This window comes from Mirounga leonina, unplaced genomic scaffold (genome assembly GCF_011800145.1).
Source record: "Mirounga leonina isolate KUSES-001 unplaced genomic scaffold, KU_Mleo_1.0 Mir_101595, whole genome shotgun sequence".
In the NCBI taxonomy this organism is placed as follows: domain Eukaryota; kingdom Metazoa; phylum Chordata; class Mammalia; order Carnivora; family Phocidae; genus Mirounga; species Mirounga leonina.
Genome location: NW_023270158.1, coordinates 1,583,059 through 1,604,484, shown reverse-complemented (window position 1 = coordinate 1,604,484; position 21,426 = coordinate 1,583,059). Strand labels below are relative to the sequence as shown.

At 43.3% G+C, this 21,426-nt stretch overlaps 1 protein-coding gene across 4 annotated transcripts in view; it reads right to left on the bottom strand.

Moving 5' to 3' along the window:
- The window catches only part of BMX (BMX non-receptor tyrosine kinase), a 49,602-nt gene that overhangs the window by 26,359 nt on the left and 1,817 nt on the right, over nucleotides 1-21,426 (bottom strand). For 3 of the 4 annotated variants that reach the window (XM_034999928.1, XM_034999949.1, XM_034999920.1), the window contains exons 2-7: nucleotides 16,064-16,210; nucleotides 14,958-15,062; nucleotides 13,551-13,632; nucleotides 8,945-9,064; nucleotides 6,037-6,101; nucleotides 903-1,078 (exon numbers count right to left, since the gene is read on the bottom strand). In XM_034999928.1, the coding sequence (XP_034855819.1) occupies nucleotides 903-1,078; nucleotides 6,037-6,101; nucleotides 8,945-9,064; nucleotides 13,551-13,632; nucleotides 14,958-15,062; nucleotides 16,064-16,201 (686 nt within the window). In that variant the 5' untranslated portion in view covers nucleotides 16,202-16,210. Of the gene's footprint in view, nucleotides 1-902; nucleotides 1,079-6,036; nucleotides 6,102-8,944; nucleotides 9,065-13,550; nucleotides 13,633-14,957; nucleotides 15,063-16,063; nucleotides 16,211-16,881; nucleotides 16,895-21,426 lie in introns of those variants that run through there. The other variant, XM_034999938.1, reaches the window with a different exon arrangement.

The window sequence follows — 21,426 nt, the reverse complement described above, 5'->3', positions numbered from 1 at the left end:
TATATGCCAGAAGCAACAACAAGAATACACTCACGTTCTTTCAAGTTCCGTGTGGCCCTGTGGTTGTGTCATTGGTAGAGGGAGGCATTTGCTTTAGGTAAAAATGATGAGGATGGAAAGAATAAAAAAATAAGAGCACGAGGGAGAAAACAAAGAAAGGAGATGCCTGAGGAGTCAGAGAGATGTTCTGCATCCATTGTGGGGAAAGACAGACCCCGGTGCCCTGCAGGGAGGCTAATGACTGGGTGAGGAGACATCAGACAGTGAAGAATGTGATGGGGAGGAGGGCTGAGGCACCAAAGAGGGAAGGACAGTCACTTGACCCTTTTTCTATTGTCATCTTGTGATTCAGTTCAATCTTTAGTGAGCATCAAGTATGGGGCCGGCTCGGGCCCAGAGACCCTGGAGAGATACACAGTTTAGGTACTGCCTTCCAGGTAGTTTTCATTTTCGCTTAAAAAACGTGTGAAGACTGATCACATCAGGAGGGCTGAAGGTGTCCATCCTGAGAAGGCAGCCGAGGCCTCGCTGGGAGTGTTATTTGGCATTTGTAAGCACAGGACAAAAGGAAGCCCACCCGAAACATGTAAAGGATATATTTTCAAGCTTCCAAGTTCTGGCACGTAGGGTTATTTGGGGAAAAGGGGGAGAGGAAGGGGAAGAAATAAAATGCACAAGTATTACTTAGATCATAGATCAGATCATCTAGATGGGAAGTCCATGCCATTCGGTCCCAGTGGGCCACTGCTCGCCCAGGCTTCTGGCTCAAGCACTGAGCCTTTCCGGAGAGGGCAGCCCTTCTCAGCTAGGGCCTGCGTAGACAGCTTTGAGGCTGACGTCCAAGGCAGGGGGCTGATGGCTACCCTACGTGCTGGGCAGCCCGACTAAAAGCTGAAGTTTACCTCTTCAGTTTCCTTACTTGCCACCAGTCAGGGCAATCTTCTCTTGGAATATGCTGCATGTTGACAGTTAGCTGGGAGCCGTAGTTTCTCTTTGAGTCACTGTCATACTGGGCCACGGTGGTACTTGAGGATGGTTCATTCATTCTGAAAATAGGAACTGCTCGAGGAATCTTCAGCTTTGGAGGACAAGAGATTTTAATATATCACAGTGAGGCACAGATTCAGGTAGTGGGAGCTAACAAGCTAAGTACATCAGCTCTTAGGAAAGAAAGAAGGAAGGAGGGAGGGAGGAAGGAGGGAAGGAAGGAGAAAAAGAAAGAAAGAAAAAGAAAGAAAGAAAGAAAGAAAGAAAAGAAAGAAAGAAAGAAAGAAAGAAAGAAAGAAAGAAAAGAAAGAAAGAAAGAAAAAGAAAGAAGGAAGGAAGGAAAGGAAAGGAAAGAAAGAGAAGGGCAACAAGGGCAGTACTACGTATTGGCAAAGGTCTGGAGCAACTGGAACTCTCATACTTGGCTGGTTGGAGTTCAGAGTATATAACCACATTGAAGAGCTGTTTGCAGAATCTACTCAAGTCAGGCGCGCATATACCCTATGATCCAGAAAGTCTGTATGCACACCCAGCAGTGAAATCAAAAGACACATATAAGAATGTTCGTAGCAGAATTATTTCAATTCGATAAGAACTGGAAATGACCTAAATGCCCATTTGAAGAGTAAAATAATAAACCTATTTGGGGCGCCTGGGTGGCTCAGTTGGTTGAGCGACTGCCCTCGGCTCAGGTCATGATCCTGGAGTCCCGGGATCGAGTCCCACATCGGGCTCCCTGCTCGGCGGGGAGTCTGCTTCTCCCTCTGACCCTCCTCCCTCTCATGCTCTCTGTCTCTCATTCTTTCTGTCTCAAATAAATAAATAAAATCTTTAATAAATAAATAAATAAATAAATAAACCTATTTGATACTAAACATAAGGCGTTACCCTTCTGGCCCCGAAGATGGAGGAGGGGGCCAGAAACCGAAGAATGTAGGTTGCCTCTAGAAGTTGGAAAAGGCAAGGAGATAGATTTCCCCCCCGCTAAAGCTTCCAGAAGGAATATCGCCATGTGGACCCATTTTATTTTAGACTTCTGACCTTCAGAACTTCAAGACAATAAATGTGTGTTCTTCAAGTCACTCAATTTGTGGTAATTTGTTACAGCAGCAATAAAATGAATATAAGGGTATATTCACACAGTGGAATCCTATACAGCAGTGAGAGGAAATGACAACCACACACTAAAGTGTGGGTCAGTCTCAGAGGAAGACAGATAATATGTGACGATATACTTTATGATTCCATTTACATAAAGGTCAAAACCAAGCAAGTGAGCTATGATGTTATAAGTCAGGCTAGTGATTACTCTCAGTGGGATGTAGTGACCAAAGAGGAACATGATGGTACCCCTGGGGTTCTGTGATGTTCTGTTCCTTGATTTGAGTGAGAGTTATACAGGTGTGTTCTGTTTGTGAAAATTCATCAAGCTGAACACTTCGGGCTCGTATACTTGTCCAAATGCATGTTATGCTTCAATTGAAAATTCACATAAAAAGATATAAGCTCTGCATTTAATTTTTCATACTCGTATTTTTACTTTTTTGCAGGGATCGACGATGTCCTGGAAATTTTCGCTCTGCAGGACACTGCTGTTTATGAGCTATGCGGTGGTTCTGTCCAGAGATAAATGCTGTGGAAAGTTCCCTACACGGAAATCTGAACAGAAGGGCTAGAAAGTGGATTTTTAATTTCCTCAGCTCTGCAAAGTAAGTCCTCTACTGAATGTTCTGGTAAAAACAAAACAAAGGGAAACATGTTTTTCATGATACTCTCGCTGATCCCTGATCCCTTCGGGCAGCTTACAATCAAAACAGACTTAGAAACCCTTGGCCAATGATCTGCCTGACTGATAATTTTCAGCACATTTCCCCAAGAATTCCTTGCCAGAGATTAGATGTAATGGTTTCTGGCTCCTAAATTATCCTCTGCTCTTAGATTTGTTTAAAACAAATTTTACTGGATTATAATTTGCATACCATATAGAAGGTATAGAATTTGGTGACTTTTGGTAAATTTATCAAGTTGGGCAACCATCACCACAGTCCGGTCTGAGCACATTGCTGTCACTCCCATAAGGCGCCTGTGACCGTTAGCGGTCACCCGTTCCCATCCTGACCCCAGGCAACCTGCTAATCAACCCTTTGTCCTTGTAGATTTGCTTATTCTGGACATGGCTCTTAGGTGTTTAATAAAGCCATAATTTTCAAGCTTCAGGACTGGAGCATGTACCCAAACTAAAATAGCAATGTTGCTGAGAACAAAATAAAGCCCTCCAACCTTAATAATTGTATTAGTTTCCTTGGACTGCCATGACAAATCAGTACATGCTTGGTGGATTGAAACAACGGAGATTTGTTCTCTTGCGTTTCTGGAGGCCTCAAGTTCAAAATCAAGGCTTCTCCATGGCCGTCCTCCCTTTAAAAGCTCTATGGAAGAATATTCGATTGCTTCTTCCAACTTCTGGTGGTTCTAGCATTCTTTGACTTGTGGTAGCATAACTTGAATCTCCTGCCTAGGTGTTTATTTATTTATTTATTTAATTTAAATTCTAGGTAGTTAACATACAGTGCAATATTGGTTTCTGGAGTAGAATTCAGTGATTCATCACTTACATACAACACCCAGTGCTCCTCACAGCAAGTGCTCTCCTTAGTACCCATCACCCACTTAGCCCATTCCCCACCCACCTCCCTCCATCAACCCTCAGTTTGTTCTCTATCGTTAAGAGTCTCTTACGGTTTGTTTCCCTCTCTCCCTTTCCCCCATCCTTGCCATATGTTCATCTGTTTTCTTTCTTAAATTCCACATGAGTGAGATCATATGGTATTTGTCTTTCTCTGACTTATTTCGCTTAGTGTTATACTCTCTAGCTCCATCCACGTCACCGCAAATGGCAAGATTTAATTCTTTTTGTTGGCTGAGCAACATTCCATTGTACAGATATACCACATCTTCTTTATGCATTCATCAGCAAGGGACATTTCAGCTCTCTCCATAGTCTGGCTATTGTTGAGATTGCTGCTATAAACATCGGGGTGCATGTGCCCCTTCGAATCTGTATTTTTACATCCTTTGGGTAAATACCCACTAGTGCAATTGCTCGGTCATAGGGTGGTTCTGTTTTCAACTTTCTAAGGAACCTCCATACTGTTCTCCAGAATGGCTGCACCAGTTTGCATTCCCACCACCAGTGTAGGAGGGTTCCCCTTTCTCCGCATCCTCGCCAATCGTTTCTTGTGTTGTTAAATTTAGCCATTCTGACAGGTGTGAGGTGGTATCTCATTGTGGTTTTGATGTGCATTTCCCTGATGATGAGTGATGTTGAGCATCTTTTCATGTGTCTGTTGGACATCTGGATGTCTTCTTTGAAAAGTGTCTATTCATGTCTTCTGCCCTTTTTTAAACTGGATTATTTGGTTTTTGGTTTGCCCAGGTCTCTAAATGGCCTTCTTCACTGTGTATCTCCCTGTGTCCTCTCCTCTTCTTATAAAGACACATTCTAATCCAGTATGATCTCACCTCAGTCCTTAATTAATTACATCTGTAAAGACCTGTTTCCAGATTAGGTCACCTTTTGAGGTTCTAGGTGAACATGAAATTTGGGAGACAATTTAACCTACTCCAATAATGGATTTCCTTTTGTCCTTCATGGTGGTTCATAAAGATTATATTTTTTTACTTAGAGAGAGGTGTGTGTGATAGTGTGCAGCTGAAAATAAGTGCCCAAGACACCATAGAGCTAATGGATGGGTAGAGACACTCCTTTACTTTTAGGAGGGCTTCTAGAGCATCTGTGACTCTCACAGAGCAGAGCGGTCAAGGTTTTGTTTGTCGTACTGTAGGCCAACTCCACCCTTGGGAGAGGGTTCTGGGAGCCACCTTGAAAGAAACTCTGTCCAAGATGGGTGAATCGACCCAGCAGAAATATGAGGACTAGAAACTCAAGAGCTGGGCGCCTGGGTGGCTCAGTTGGTTAAGCGACTGCCTTCGGCTCAGGTCATGATCCCAGGGCCCTGGGATCGAGTCCCGCATCGGGCTCCCTGCTCTGCGCGGAGCCTGCTTCTCCCTCTCCCACTCCCCCTGCTTGTGTTCCCTCTCTCACTGTGTCTCTCTCTGTCAAATAAATAAATAAAATCTTAAAAAAAAAAAAAGAAACTAAAGAGCTAAGGGTCAAGAACTACCCCTCTGTCATAAAACTCATTTGGCTCTGCACGCTCGTGGTGAACCCACGGGAGTTTCCCATAAGCTAAAGAATCAGCATTAGGAAACTGTCTCACCCAGGAGCCACCCCTACCAAAATCATGATGGGATCAGCCACAAATGACTGCTTTTTATTAGACCCCCTCTTCCTGGGCCCCAACCATGACAGAGTCAAAAATCTCAGCTTCTCCGTGGCCCTCTCCCCAAAGCAGGCTGCCAGCTGATGCACACCTGAGCTATGTGAAGGGGAGAAGTTGTAACTTGGAATGATGTTTGGAGTTGTAGGATTATAGCATTGGATGGGACAATTGAGAGGTTCTTCTCATGACTACTAGTAATTGGGACATTCTGTTTCATTGGCTAGCAGCTGGAATTCCATTCCATTCAGGGACAGAGAAGAAAGCCCATCAAGTGGCTTTGAAGGGATAACAGAGAGAAAGAATTAGGTTATTTTCTGCTTGTGCCCTATGGAGTCCCATCCTTCGCCAGGATACTCACATGAGGCAGTCTTGGCCAGGCTGCTGCTGGGGGAGGAATGACAGCTAATAACTCATGTGTGAGGCCATCGTAAGGACATCTCCCACATGCACCCATTTCTTGGCGACTATTTATGTGCTTACAGGTCAGAAAAGGCCCAGTTATTAAGTATAACAATATAAAATGGTAAAATGGTTCAATATTTGACCTTGGCCTTCGATACTGCCACTGCTATGGGTGACAGCTCACCTTTGTCCTCTTTTTGCTCAGCAGTCTGAATGCAGCCATATTTTCTAGTCTTGAATCTGGCAACTCTTGGTTTATTTTAATATATCCTGGCTATGCAAAAAATTTTAAATATCGACTTACCACTCTGTCTGGGAAGATGGGAACCCTGTGTTTCTCTTCATGGGTTGTAATGTGCAGATCAGCATCTGAAAAGAAAAACCAAGTAATATCAGCAGGGACTTTAAACAAAACAAAGCAAACACCCAATGTTAAGAATCAAAAGATTAACTAGCTTATGGGATCAATGCTTCAGATGACGTGAGTTTAGACGCAGCATCTGGAGTGATTTTGTTGTTTTCCTGTGTAACGCTCAACTAAAACACCACTCCTCCACTTTGGATTAGCAATATCCTCCCCCAAATGGATAAAAAAATTCGAGTTCCTCTAAATCCTGTGAACTATTAATTTATACTGCATTTCCCCCTTGCATTTGAAATACAGATATCTAATCTCGTTCGGTAGTACCTATGACGCTAGGGTTCAGAATCCATGTCTGATTCCTCTTTGATTGGCTCATATGAGATGCTTATAAGTAGTTGATTTTTTTTTAGATTTTATTTATTTATTTGAGAGAGAGTGACAACACAAGAAGTGGGGGGGGGGGGCGGTCAGAGGGAGAAGCAGACTCCTTGCTGAGCAGAGAGCCCAAAACGGGGCTTGATCCTAGGACTCCGGGATCATGACCTGAGCCGAAGGCAGACGCTTAACCGACTGAGCCACCCAGGCATCCCCAAGAAGCTGATTTATAAGTCAGAACAAAAACTATCCCATACTTTTTTCCATTTCTTGTGATAATTGTTGGTTTCTCTTTCCACTTCCACATGTAGATAGATGCCCAGGCTATGGGTGTAAAGCCGTTATGTGCCTTCTAAGCAGAGCGGCCATACAACTTACCAACCAGCCTGGAACGTTTCTTACAGGGATAGGTAAGCTTTTAATAATTGTGCCAGGTCACCAGCTGCAGAATGAGACTGCTCCAAACAACCTGGGGTGTATGGCAGACTTACTTGTAGGCCACGTACCCTGGAAAAGGAAAGGTCCAGGGCATTTTGGAGACAGAAGGAAGCAAGTCTCTCAACTATTTCCTTCCTAGTAACTGTACCCTTGGGCAGCCCTGTAACCCAGCAGAGGAGTAAGTTATACTCGGCTAGATAAGTGATATCATAGCTGCTCATGGGCCACGGCTCCTCCAAATTCTGTCGTTTTCCTCAGAGGCTGGAAAAGAGCCTGTTGTACCCAGAACATACGGCAGATGCCATCCAGACCGAGCCTAGGAAGATAATCCCAAGGGAGTGCTCTCTCTGGCCTTTTTTCCTGCTTCTTCCCAGGGAGGTAGGGTCAGAGCTAGAATCTGGCCTGCTGGGTAATGATGCCAGATCGTGGACAGAATAATTGGGGGAAAGAAATAATGTTCTAAGGAAACATTATTCCTCAGCCCCTTACAGTGGAGGGAGGATCCATATACACTAGTTTCTGCATAGTTCATTAAATCACGATAATTCCCAAGTATAAAGGGCAATGTGATATACTTAGGATGAATAAATATTCACTGTGTAGTCTAATTAAGATAGAAAACACAATGAACATTTATTCATTGATTTTTGTTGTCAAATTACTAGTAATACCATTAATGTGAGCGTCGGGTGTCAATACTATAATGGAGTGAATTTGAATAATAGCTCATGTCCCTGTGGGTTTTACAGTTCATAAAGTCACCGCTGATCTTACTCAATTCATTAAAGTTGTAATCCAAGCATATTTTGTTCAGGCTGGTAAAACTGTCATCAGAATAAGTTCTCCTTTTTAATTTATTCACAACTTACTGTTGTTAAACAGTGACAAACTCCTAAAATATATAAGACTGCCTCATGGGGTGCCTGGGTGGCTCAGTCAGTTAAGTTTCGGACTATTGATTTTGGCTCAGGTCGGGATCTCAGGATCTCAGGATTATGGAATCAAGCCCCGCCTCGGGCTCCTCCCCACTCACTCACGGATGCTCTCTCTCTCTCAAATAAATAAATAAAATATTTTTAAAAAATCTTCAAAAAGAAAAAAAAGACTGCCCCATGTAAATATCCTGAAGATAGGATGAGACCCTATGAGGCACAAACAGAAAACAACCTAATTCTTTTCCTCCCTTGCCCCTTCAAAGCCACTCAGTGGACCTTCTTCTCTGTCCCCAGATAAAGTCTCAGCCAGATTTTCTTAGGAATATAACTCTGGGTAGAATCTGATTGTGCTTAAAGCAGACCCTTCACTACCTTCTGTGGTGTTATTAAGAAATCAGTAAACATGTACAGAATGGTAAGCCCTTTAAATATGGGCTTTTAAAACTTGGTCATCCATCACTGTGGTATATATGGTGATTCCAAGTGTTACTTAAATATTATCCTTTGACATATTTTTTTAAATTTTATTATGTTATGTTGGTCACCATACAATACATCATTGGTTTTTGATGTGGTGATCCACGATCCATTGTTTTCGTATAACACCCAGTGCTCCATGCAGTACGTGCCCTCTTTAATACCCATCACCGGGCTAACCCATCCCCCTCCCCCCCCCTCTAAAACCAAAACCTTTGACATATTTTTTAAAAGAATTTTTTTTTTTTAGTTTATTATTTTAGGTTATGAGCCATGGTGATATGTTCTCCACATTCTACCCATTTGGAGTTTATCTTAAACCAGGGAGAATTATGGGAGGAAATAGCGCCTTGCTCGATTCATGATTCCAATTTAAAAAAACATTTCTCACGAAATGAAAGAACGGCAAATGTTAATATTGTTATTATTTTATGACTCAGTTGACCCTATAATTGGACTTCATCTGCCCGATAGCATTTTTTGAGGCTGAGTTTTCATGATGTCAACCGAAGTGGCACATCTTGTTTTCCCAAGCTGGTGAACTGTTCTGGAATTTGGCAGGTTTGCCTCATGGGGCACCGTCCTCCCAGGGCCCAGCCCAGTGTGTGGGGGGGTCACCTTACATGCTTCCCAGAGGGTACATCCTGGGGCCGCTTTACAGCTCTGCTGGCAGCACAGGAACTTTCCATCCACGAAGAACCCACTGTGGTACTTGATCAGCAGGTGGGGGTTGCCCCTTATCTCTGGGGAACAGGCAGGAAGAAAACACAGCATGAGCAAATACTGGCCCGAGAGAAGAAACACATTCAGTAAGCGCTGTTATCACAGAACAATGAAAACCTTATTTTGCCAGCAACCAGGGTAAGAGAAAATGGTTCCCGAAGGATATAAGTCTTTCACTCAGAAGTTAATAAGCCAAAAAAAAATTTTTTTAAAGTCTACCCAGGTATAGAGTGAGAACAACACAGTAACTTCTATCAGTCTTACAAAAAAATAAACAAAAACAAAACCCTAGAAAATGTATATACAGATTAACTTGGTGATCTAGGGTTTTAGAAATACATCTATAAAGGAAGCAAGCGGGTTAGGGCACGTGGGGTTCAGGAGGCTGAAGGATAGTCCTAGATCTCAGTAAGACGAGAAGAAGGTTCTAATGCACATGTATTTCCCTCCGCTCTTCATTTTGAAACATTTCAAAGGCACAGATGAGTTTCAAGACTAGTACAATGAATGTCCGTATACACTTCACCCAGACTCACCAATTTTTAATTATTTGCCGTATTTGCTTTTTCTCTTTCTCTCTGTATATACATACTATTATTATTAAAAATTTTAAAATTATTATGTTTTGTTAACCATTTGAAAGTAAGTTGCAGGTATCATGACCTAAATAATGTCACCCATAAATACATCAGCACGTGACTTCTGTTAGTAGGGACGGACCCTTACATAACCATAATACAATTATCAAATTCTGGAACTTTGACATGGATACAACACTACTGCTGAGTATTTTATATTCAAAATTTTCCCAACTGTTCCAGTAATTCCCTTTATAATCATTCACTGTTTCTGACTGGGGATCCAATCCAGAATCACATATGGCCTTTAGTTTTCTAGTTTCCCTTGATCTGGAATCGTCCCTCATCTCTGCTTTGTCTTTCGTGACTTTGACTTATTTACACTAGGAATGGATCATTTGTGGGGCGACTTTTCTAGGACTGTGCCTATTTTAAAAAAATAATGGGAATAGGACAATGTTTAAAGAAATGAAATTCTTTTTTTTTCAAATATGCTGTTATTTTTTAAAGATTTATTCAGTCACTTTAGAGAGGGGGAGCGCAGGAGGGGCAGAGGGAGAGGGAGAGAGAATCCCAAGCAGACTCTGCACCAAGCGCAGAGCCCGATGTGGGGCTTGATCCCATGACTCCAAGACCACGACCCAAGCCGAAACCAACAGTCAGACACTCAACCAACTGCACCACCCAGGCGAGGTGCCGCCAAAGAAATGAAATTCTAATACTGGAGTAGAATACTGTTTCTACACCACATGAGCCTCTCTCAAAATACAGCAGAGAAACCTACAAGGTTTAGTAGAGAATAGTTCAAGAAGAGTCTCTCTAGGTGGGGAGGGCTATTCTATGTGTGACTTCAATTCTTTTCTTCTTGATTTTATATTCATCTTAAGGCTTCCTTATTTTAATCCCAGGAGAGTTCTGCTCCTCCTTTCCAACCCCGATTCAAGGAAGTGTTTGGAGATAATAAGTGCTTTGCTGGGTCATCAGATCATAACAAACCATAATTATGTAAAGCATCCAGCACAGCATTTGGCTCAGAGCACGTGTTCAACGAACAGTGGGCTTTAGGTGTTATCATTCCCTTAGTTTAGCTCAGCTCAGCTTGGCTGAAAGCACTGGTATTAAAAACAAAAACAAAAACCTTTACTAAATATTAATGGGAACTAAAGGGAAATTATTACAGAAGTCACAAAAAGCAAGAGGAGTTACGATTATAAAACACAAGTTTGTGACTAGAAACTGGTCCCAAATGGTCATTGCCATTCCTTGGGCACATGACTTGCCTTCCTGCTCTCCGAGATCTTGCTCCCCATGTGCCAGGATTCCTGTTATTTCCTACTACATGAATTTCGTTTCCTGGGTAACTATTTCTTTTCCAACCAAGTCCAAAAGTCCACATTGCGACACTCCCACCATTTAATAATGACAATAAGAGGAACTCGTATATATTAATGTGTGTGTATAGTTTACATATTTCCCTTCACATGTATCATCTCGTTTAATCTACTCAACAGCCTTGCGGGGAGTTGTTACTGTCTTTGTGGCACTTACAGAGCTAGGTAAACTGAGGTGCAGAGAGGTGGCCTAACTTGCTCAAGTTCACAGACCTCTAGTAAGTAGCATATCTGAGACTCAGCCCCAAGCTTTTTCTACTATAATCCGATGCACAGATGCCAGCTTCCCTGTAGAACCCCCTTCAGTTTTCGTTTTTGGAAAGAAGGACACGCTTTATCCCCATCTGGTCTTCTGAACTCAGAACCATGGTGGCTGACACGCCTGAGTCCCCACTCAGTCAGCCCAAACCTCCTGGGTATTGGTTACCGTCTGGAAAATGCCGTGTCTCTGACGCCCCCTCAGTTTATAATGCCCGAGCTAAATAGCAGACAAAAAGACTTCACAGGGGAGAGGACTTAAGTGAGGAAACTCCTTTGTTTTCCTGCGGTGGGTGGCGGTGGGTTGGTTGGCCAGGCTGACGGCCGATACCGTCCTCCTCTCTTGTTTCCTTCAAGCTGACAGCCAATCTCACCCACCTTCTCTCTTGCTATTTACCAGCAGGAAGGCTAGAAAAACCAGATACTGACTTCCAGCCTCCCTTGCATATAGAGGTGGTCATGAGACAGAGTTCCGGCCAGTAAGACATCTACAGAAGTTGGCAGGGGACGCTTCTGGAAAAGCTCAGAGCCTTTCCGAGCGCCTCTAAGGGTGGCAGAGCAGAAAGCTCGCAGGAGCCTGGGTCCCCACTGACTTCCCTGAGCTGCTGCCCCTGCCCTGGACCGTTTACCTCCGGACTTGTTAACTGTGTGAGAGGAACCGACGTGCATTTGTTTCAACAGCTGCTTGGCGTCTTTTTACCTGCATCCCAAAGCATCATTAACTGATACACGCGGCTTCCTGTGCACATGGCAGCCCTAGTGATAGGGTCCCTTTGAAGTTTTACGAGGGGCCAAGAGATTCACCTTCGCTTTTTCTCTCTGCTTTCCTTTATGCTCCATATGCCTTTACCTGAGCTCTCCAGGGCCCACCCAAACCTGCCTGCCGTACATAGTTCCAGAAAGACCCACAAAAGACTCTAGGGCATGACTCCAAGCTGCACACCGGAGGTGTCCACATAGCAACTGCTCCTAGGAAGTCCCCCCGGAGGAGACTGAATGGGAAACAGCCTCTTAGGGCTCGTCCTGGAGGCCCCACTCTAACCACAGCGACTCACGTTTGTGTGTCGGCTGCTTTAATATATATGTGAGTCATTCATTTGTGGCTCAAGATCACTCGAGGAAAGAAGCAACGTGACCTCCTGTTTCATAGGTTAGGAAACTGAGATCCAGAGATGTGAGATGTGAGAGAGGTTTCATTAGGTAACACAGCAAAGCAGGAGTTGGATGTAGATTTATCTGTCTCTAAGACAGATGCCCTTCTCACTTCAACAAGCTGGGAGCAGGGAGAGGGAGGCTTCTCCCCTCACTGGACCACCTGACTATCCTACAGGATAGGTTGCTAAACCCTTTCATGCAGAGGAAAAATGAAGCCCTATGTGTAAAAAAAAAAGAATGTATTTGCACCAAAGTGGAGTAGGGGGTTGTCTAACGTGATATACTTCGAAGTACACTGCGAAAGAACCCTAATCGAAAGAAAACAAAACCTCACCCGATCTGGGGACTTAATATCTGAAATTCCAATTCCACCAGTAGAGTCATTCATTCGAGTTATATACTGTCCTCATACTATCACCTACCTTTCAAATAAGAATATCACGGGGAGAAACAGTGTTCTCTCTTCTACCGCGGGCTGTCACCACAGCAACCTGAGAATCCCTGAGCAAAAGCTCCATTAAATCCTCAGTTTTGCCTAGGGTTGATACCACACTGGTTAAAAGGCCGGGTTGGGGTAGTCGAATTGTGAGTTCTCCATTATGAGGTACGTGACCCCGGCCATGTCTCTTTAACTTCACTTATCTGGAAAAGGGAGAATAAGATCACCCCTTTCCATGGACTTGTCAAGAAGATTACTTAAGGAAATGCTTTACAAAGTACTTGACATGGCAGTTGGCAGATGATAAGTCGTAGGATAGAACTTTCTGTAAACAGCCGAAGTCCGGTAGCCACAGGCCTTGACATAGCCCCGGGAGAATGGAGACTGCCCTGGGAAAGGGAAGCACAGTGGGTGGGGAGCAGGTGGTCTGGCTTCCTCCAGGCTGCCTGCTGGGAAGGCACAATAGCTCGCTCTGAGCAGGGCAGGAAAGGGAATGCGAGCCACAGGTTTGCTCCATGTAACAATGAGAATGCAAAATGACAGTGAGCCTGTCACGTTCTCTGAGGTTCCTGGGAAAATCAGCAGAGTCTCTCTTGGCCATGGGTCCTTCTACTGCCATATCTCTCCCCACCAAGCCTCAACAGAACTCCATGGAGGACTCCCTTTAATGACTTTTTAACATTACCTTTTTGTAATGCTTTCAGCCACTGACTTCGGCTCTCTTCGTTTGATGCGTAGACATAGAGAAGCCCATCTTTATAGACAATCTGGAAAGGAAAAGATTGGATGCATTTAGATACAATTGCATCCATGGTTCATTCCGGCGCGACTGCACATTTCCTGGTATCCCAAAGAAAAGTTGAGTTTGCTTATAAAATAGGCATTTACTCTGGAATTAGATGGAAAAAAATCTAGTTATTTTTATCCTCCGCCTCTCAGTTTGTTTTATCCCAGACACTTCTACACTTGGGAAAATCACAGCAACGATGCATCTGACATCAGTGAACATTGAGGTCTCGGCATGGGTGCCCTGGACCATGGAGAATTATAAAAGTCTAAAATGTTAGATATTACAGGTGTGTTAGGAATGTTCTGGTCCATCCACCGACCCAGTGCATGACTCTCTTTATAGCCCATTGGAAAATGTTTACCTGCTCTATCCTTAAAAATATCTTTAGGGATGAAATGTCCTTTACTTTTGCTAAGCCATCCTTGGCAATTTCCATATATTCTGATCATTATATAGTTCATACTTATATTGAGTAAAAATAGGTCTCCCTGTTACTTCATTCCCTTGGGCCAGGTCCCTCCCCAAGGAATCCCCAGCAGAAATCATTGTCTCTTCTTTAAGATGCTTGTTTAAATGTCAGAACATTATAATGTCTTCCCCAGATCCCTCTCTCGTTTATTCATTCAGTTTTTATGAGTAAATGATACAGATCCTTTATTAAATAGCTACTCGTTTCTGGGCTCTTTCCTAGACACTTTAAGATCTTAATCCTGTCTCGGCTCTGTGAAATGTGGACGATTATGCCTGCTTGGCGAATGAAGAAACGAACTTGGATAGAGGGTTGAGCGCATTGCCTATGGGAACGCCAGTACAAACCGTGGGGTTAGGAGCTCCGGGCACCTCCGAAGCCTGTGCCCTTTTGAGCGTCCCATGCCTCTGTGATACGAGTTTGAAGCATCTTCCAAGAAACCCCCCTGGTTTCTTCCAGTTGGAGAGTGAGGAGTGAATCTTCCCCTTCCCAGGACACCACGCTCCTTCAATTTCACACTCACCCTCATTATAATGATCTGCAAATGCCTTGGGGACGAGGATGGCATTTGATTCCTTGTAGCCCCTTAGAAATGCTCAGCAACATTTAATGAAAGAGACCGTCAGGCCCCAAGGCAAGTCAGCCCCCTGTGGCTTACTTGCTCCTCTTTCTTTCTCTCACTCTAGGGAAAGCAGATTGGTAGGTCGAATTTCAACAAAGTGCCCAGCTCCCATCTGGGGAGGTTCCAAGCCTTGTCATTGTCTTGGCCATTTTGCAACATCTTTTGTTATTGCCAATATATGGAGTTCGTAATAGAATGTGGTCCCTCTTACCTGAAAAGGGTACTGTCTCTCCACAGGGGTCTGCTCCTCAAGATTTACTTTCTCCACACATCTGATTTTCTTAATCTCAATTGATCCTTTTCTGCTGCCTCTTCTCTGATTTAAAAACCAAAATATAAGATGTGTCATGCGATAAACAATGGGACACAAAGAAAAGCATAAAGTGAAGGTTATCCTAGGCGGGAGATTGAGAGATGGGACGGGTATGTGAGAATTTTTCCAATTGTTCCATCATAGTCAAAATCCAGTGGCAACAGAATATATTTTTGAGTGTGGGCACAAACTCATATACTCCTCCAAAAGCAAGTCTAGAAGCAGCCCTTAACTTTGTTTAATAATCTTGAAACATATTTCCATCACCTGCCATGTGCTTAATCTATGGAAGATCAAGATTTAACTCCAGAAAGCATCTTTTAAAATTTGGTGGCGGGGGGGCGGTGGGTGGAGAGAGGGAGAGAGAGAATCCTAAGCAGGCTCCACGCCCAGCATGGAGCTGGATACGGGGTTTGATCTCACGACCCTGAGATCACCACCCAAGCCTAAATCGAGAGTCCGAGGCTGAACTGACTGAGCCACTTGGGCACCCCCCCCCGCCCAGAGAGTGTCTTAATTTTGTTTCAATTTTAGGACGGTATTTTAGGATTTCTACTCTGATAGACTTCTTAGCTGAATAGAATTAGTCTGATTTCCAGCACAGTGTTTCTTATCTTCAGCACTATTTGGGGCCAGAGAATTCTTTGTGATGGGGGCTGTTCTGTACATTATAGGATGTTCAGCAGCATTCCTGGCCTCTACCCACTAGACACCCCTCCCCAAATTATAACCAAAAATGTCCCCTGGGGGCCAAAAATCACCCTCAGTCAAGGACCAGTGTTCTAAAGTTACAATTTGCCTTAGTAAAATTAGCCAATATTTTAAAACCCTTGATCTTGGTTTAATCATACCTTGGTTAAGAAAAGACAATGTGATAAGTGAAGGCAAGTTGATCTTGGCTGTGTGAGCTAAGAAACGGGACATTGTTTCATTATAATTAAGCACTTTGTGGAGACTCAAGATATATAAATAGTATAAACACAATCGAATAAGCAGGGTCTCACCATTTTGTCATATTCATAGTAGGAGAGATCTGTTTTGGTTAAAACAAAAAGCCTCTCTTTGTAATTACTTGGCGACATTTTCTTTTTTTGCTGTGACCTTTTGAGAAGAAGTTCTTCTAGAATGGATTTTGTGTCCATATTGTCGTCCTAAGTAAAATAAAATGATGAAAATGAGTGTTTGCAGCACCTAGCTACATTCTCGTTTAGCCTTCAGAATTTTGAGCCAACTGTTTCTCATTCAGGGATAATATAAATAATACAGTTTTTACAAATCAGGCTTAGGATTAGCGAAGAAATTTTAACTAAGCAGACTCAAAAACACATACACCTGCCCTTCATTCCTACGGCCTTGGCCCTGACTTTTATAAATATGTTGATTTGTTTACAACATTTCATGTGTTTTACTCGCCTCCCACTCCGGGTCATAAATGCACTGTCTTTGTACTACCCTCCAGACCACCTTATCAAATTTCTCCTTATTCCTTAAGCATTCTGTAGGCATTTGTTGAATTGAATTGGATATGATCAAACTTTGAAATATTTGAACTCCAGACAGCTCACCATATCTGAAGTGACTGATCAACACATTTCTCTCCAACACTGTGGCTGGCTGTTTGACCCGATCATCCGGGCCACTGTGAGACTCTGATATCATTGTAAGTGATCCCCACAGTTCCCGATCATGATCCGATCTTTAACATAAAGGACAGGGGTCTACTTTTCAATATTTCTGAGAACAAAACGTTTAAAAATGCCATCAAAATCAATCTAAAAGAACTGAACAAAATTGGTACCTTACAAATTAAAAACACTCTTGCCTTTGCTTCCAAAGCCATGGAGAACATTAAAGCTTGAGGTAATTCTAGAAAATAAATCCATTAATTTTCTGGTTCTACTAAGACTGTTGCTTCAACTCTCAGTCCGATATCAGGTCTGGTAATGAAAAGTAATGTTAAAAAAAAAAGTAATGTTAAGCAGTAGGCCACGCGAGATCAACTTTCTTATGTTCTTCTTTGCTTTGCGAAATCACATGAATACTAGCCGTCAGATGTTCAATAGTTTCTATCTTCCTTTGTTTACTGATAATCTGAATGTCATTACCTTTACTCACCTTGCATTCGATCAGCCAGGGTGAGCTTGTGGGTCCTTAACTTCAACCCTCGAGCTCTAAGCAAAACCTTGCTGCTCTGGGGCACTCATGTTCCCTTTGGCTATGCCAGGATCATGCATTACAAAGAAAATATTTGCATCCTATTTATCACTCTCCATCAGGAAGCACCCACATAGGCATTGCTCTGTGTGGATGGGGGGGGGGTGCCAAGTGAACCTGTCCAATCACTAAAGGCCACTTCTCACGGGCCCTGAGCATAATGGGCCCACTATGGCAAGGAAGTGGGAGGGAAGGGAGACACATTGAATAAACCACAGTCAGGTCCAGCCAGCTTCCCTTCTGACATAGACCACACCACTCTAGAAACGGGAATCAAGAAAATCAGCCTATGTTCATTGTTTATACAGATGAAGTGGCTATTTATTAATCCCTCACATGTTCTCTAAGGGCATCGTTTGGTTTAGAGGCAGAAGTAATGGAAATCTTATCCATTACAAATCTTATCCATTGGTTACTTTCTGTTTTGAATATTGTTTTAGCGGGGCGGGGCGAGTCTAATTCCTTTGGGAAAGTAGAGTGGGTTTCTTTTGAGCACAGTGGGTGCTATTTGTCATGGTCACTGGTTTCTTGGCCCCCGGACTCAAAGATGGGGCAGAGGTTGGTGGCAGTAAACCCAGCCTTTGTTAGAAACTCTATACATGCACCTGTTCAGATAAGATGATTTTCTACACCCAAAGTCTATGGCCGGAAGAGAATTTCCTTGATGACTTACTGAAACTGTGGAGGATCTAGTTTTTTGGAGGTGCATTCCCCTTTTGGGGAGCCATACCACCCTGGGCATAGTTTTAAGGTACTTTTGCCTTTTACATTCCTGCATTCTAAAATTTTTTTTTTTTTTTAAGAATTTATTTATTTATTTGACAGAGAGAGACACAGCCTGAGAGGGAACACAAGCAGGGGGAGTGGGAGAGGGAGAAGCAGGCTTCCCGCGGAGCAAGGAGCCCGATGTGGGACTCGATCCCAGGACCCTGGGATCATGACCTGAGCTGAAGGCAGACGCTTAATGACTGAGCCACCCAGGCGCCCTCCTGCATTCTAAAATTTTACTAACAAAGCATACAAAGAAAACTGTGAAAACTTTTGTCAAACATCTTTTAGATCCACAGCTAAAACATGACTCCTTAAAGCGGAATGCTAGTTAAATAGATCTGGTTAGTTGAATACAAAATTTTTACTTTTCAAAAAAAAAAAAAGTTTACTTTTCAAAACTTTTTCAGTTGCTGAATGAACTTGTAACATTAAAAGCACTGTTTTAGAAAGGCAAATCCCAACATCCCAGGCAGGAAGCAGCCTTTCCCGGTACGCATGACCATACACACACTTTTCTGTTTATAGAAATTTACATTCATTACATTAAAGATTTGGGGGGAGATTTTATCTAAAAGATTAATATGGCGAGTCACAGACACCATTGACAAATGAAATTCACAAGGTTGCTTCTGTATATCGAAGGGAAGAAGAACATTGGCTAGAAAGGAGGGTACCAAGTCCTCGAGCACATTCTCTTGTCAATCTCCAGGACTTCATTCCTGTTGTTGCATCTGATGCAATATAATTTGTCAAATTTTGACAAAATTGTTCATTCCAAAGCTCTGCCTTTTGTGAATTTTTTGGCTTTCATTTCTAAAATCAGACGTGATGTGTGTTTATTCTACAAAATTAAGAACTACCAACAAGCAAAAGAAAAAAAAACCTGTTAACATCTTGGTGAACGTACCTCTAGATTTTTCCGAATATACTTGTGCATGTGTCTATTTTCACAAACATGAGCTCACACTCTGTGCAGATAGGTCTGTAATCTGTTGTTCTCATGTAACACACACCTGGGGACACATGTCTTTGGAGACCTTCAGAGTTCTATTCCCTCAGCTGGCCCCCGGAGCTTCCTAACGAACTTGAAGAACCCCGTTTTGATGACTCACGCTTTGGTCTCATCCAGATCAGTTTTCTTCTAGAACCGTACCTGGTTCCTGCTCCAGATTGGACCTGCCTTTCTACTTCTATTTGCTTCTATCGCTTCCTTGTACTCTTCTCCTACGTTAGCCTAGATTCTAAAATGAAGGCATTTCTATGATCTCCCTTGGTATAGGAAGAGATAATGAGTGATGACTAATTTTTAGAAATGTAATATTGCCTCCCTGTATCAGGACGATAAGTCGACAGGCTCAGGTACCACTGTTGACTCAAATGCCTGCCCGACGGCTAACAAATTCGGCTCTGCCTGCCCATATTTAAGGTATATTCAGTTGGGAAGGTTAAAAAAACACTTTTAAAATGAAATGAGAGGGGCGCCTGGGTGGCTCAGATGGTTGAGCGTCTGCCTTCGGCTCGGGTCATGGTCCCAGGGTCTTGGGATCGAGCCCCATGTCGGGCTCCCTGCTCGGTGGGGAGCCTGCTTCTCCCTCTGCTTCTGCCTCTCTCTGTCTCTCATGAGTAAATAAATAAAATCTTTAAAATATAAAAAAAAAATAAAATGAAATGGGATCCTAAAGCTAGTTAGTATTAGCCAGAAATCTATTTCCATAGAAGAGCCGGCAGGATTTGGCTGGGCTCTCATATTACCACCTACATGGAATAGATACATCAATTTGCTTACCAAATAGCCCAGGCTGCCTATTTCCATAAGCACAAGAAACTAGAGAGACATTAAAGTGCAGCGGAGGCAAAAACAAAAAACAAAACCAAAAATACTGTCAGAGACTAATATAGCGTTTTCTCTAGGGAAGCCAGCAACTGTCATGTAATCCATAACATGCGTAAGAGGTGAATGCTAAATTAACGTGACTTGGACTCTCCATGGTTACTTAGCATTTGTAAGGAAATGTTATCAGGAGAGTAGGGAGTTCAGCTCTGCAGGTCTCTCCAGCACACTTGATTTTGAGCCTGCAGCGTGCAGGACCTCGAGTGAGTGGTTCCAGAAACGAGGATCAGCTCTCCACTGCCCAAGTGACAAGGAGCAGACTTGAGAGATAGGTTTCATAGCTAATTAACGTGCGAGGTGGCCGGACGGCAGTGGACTCAGAAGGCATGGAGGAGGTTACAGGGCTGTCATTTATGAGCTGGGTCACCCTGACCGAGTCCCTTCCCTGCGCTAAGCTTCAGTTTTCTGATCCAGATATATGAGATGGGTTATAGAGCTCTCTCATCTTTATGGGACACGAATGAGAAAGCTTATGTCAAAGTTCTGGGCATACCATGGGCACTGAACCACGACTGAAAAAGAAAAGGGGGGAAAGGAACAACTGAAATGCTAGAGCAGAGCCCATGTTCTCTTTGTTCTGAATGGCCCAAGGAAGGAAAGTTGTTTCTTTTTCTTAAGATAATCAAGAAAGACGTTATGGAAGGGAAGACATTAAAACTGGACCTTGAAGGATATGAGTGATTGTAGCAATAATAATCCTAGCTAACATTTAAAGGGGGCTTGCGTTATGCCAGGCACTATTTAAAGCACCTTAAAAATATGCATTCGTGGGATGCCTGGGTGGCTCAGTCAGTTAAGCAGCTGCCTTTGTCTCAGGTCATGATCCCAGGGTCCTGGGATCCCAAGTCCCACCTTGGGTTCCCTGCTCAGCAGGGAGCCTGCTTCTCCCTCTGCCTGCCGCTCCCCCTGCTTGTGCTCTCTCTCTCTCTAGCAAATAAATAAAACCTTTGAAAAGAAAAAAAATATGCATTCCTTTACTTTGTGGGGTAGGCCTACCCCCCCCATCCTATGGGGTATGTCCTAATTCAGTCACCTTTTGGAGTAGTTAGGAAAAAAGCAAAAGGTGGTAAAGCCATGTCCTAATACCTTATGCTGAATTAGTAACACACAGCACTGCTTAGGTCAGGGTTGGTCAGGGGAGAAGCACCCAGCTGGTGGGTTCAAATCTCTGCTCCAGCTCTGTGCAACCTGGCGTGTTCCTTAACCTTGCAAAAGCCCATCTTCCCCATCCGTAAAGGGAGTAAAACAGTAACCACCTCGAAGGGTCAGTAGGAGTTGAGAGAAAACGGCAGTATGATGCCTAGCACGCTCGTAGATACTCCCCAATTCTGTACCCCTTCCCCTCATCACTCCCTAGGTAAAGTTAAAAAAAAAAAAAAAGTCCATAGGAAAAGTTAAAAACTGAAGAGAATGAAATGAGCCTTGATGATAAAATCTCAGTTCTCATCCCTCTTCCCAGCACAGGGCGGGGGGGGGGGGGGGGGGGGGGGG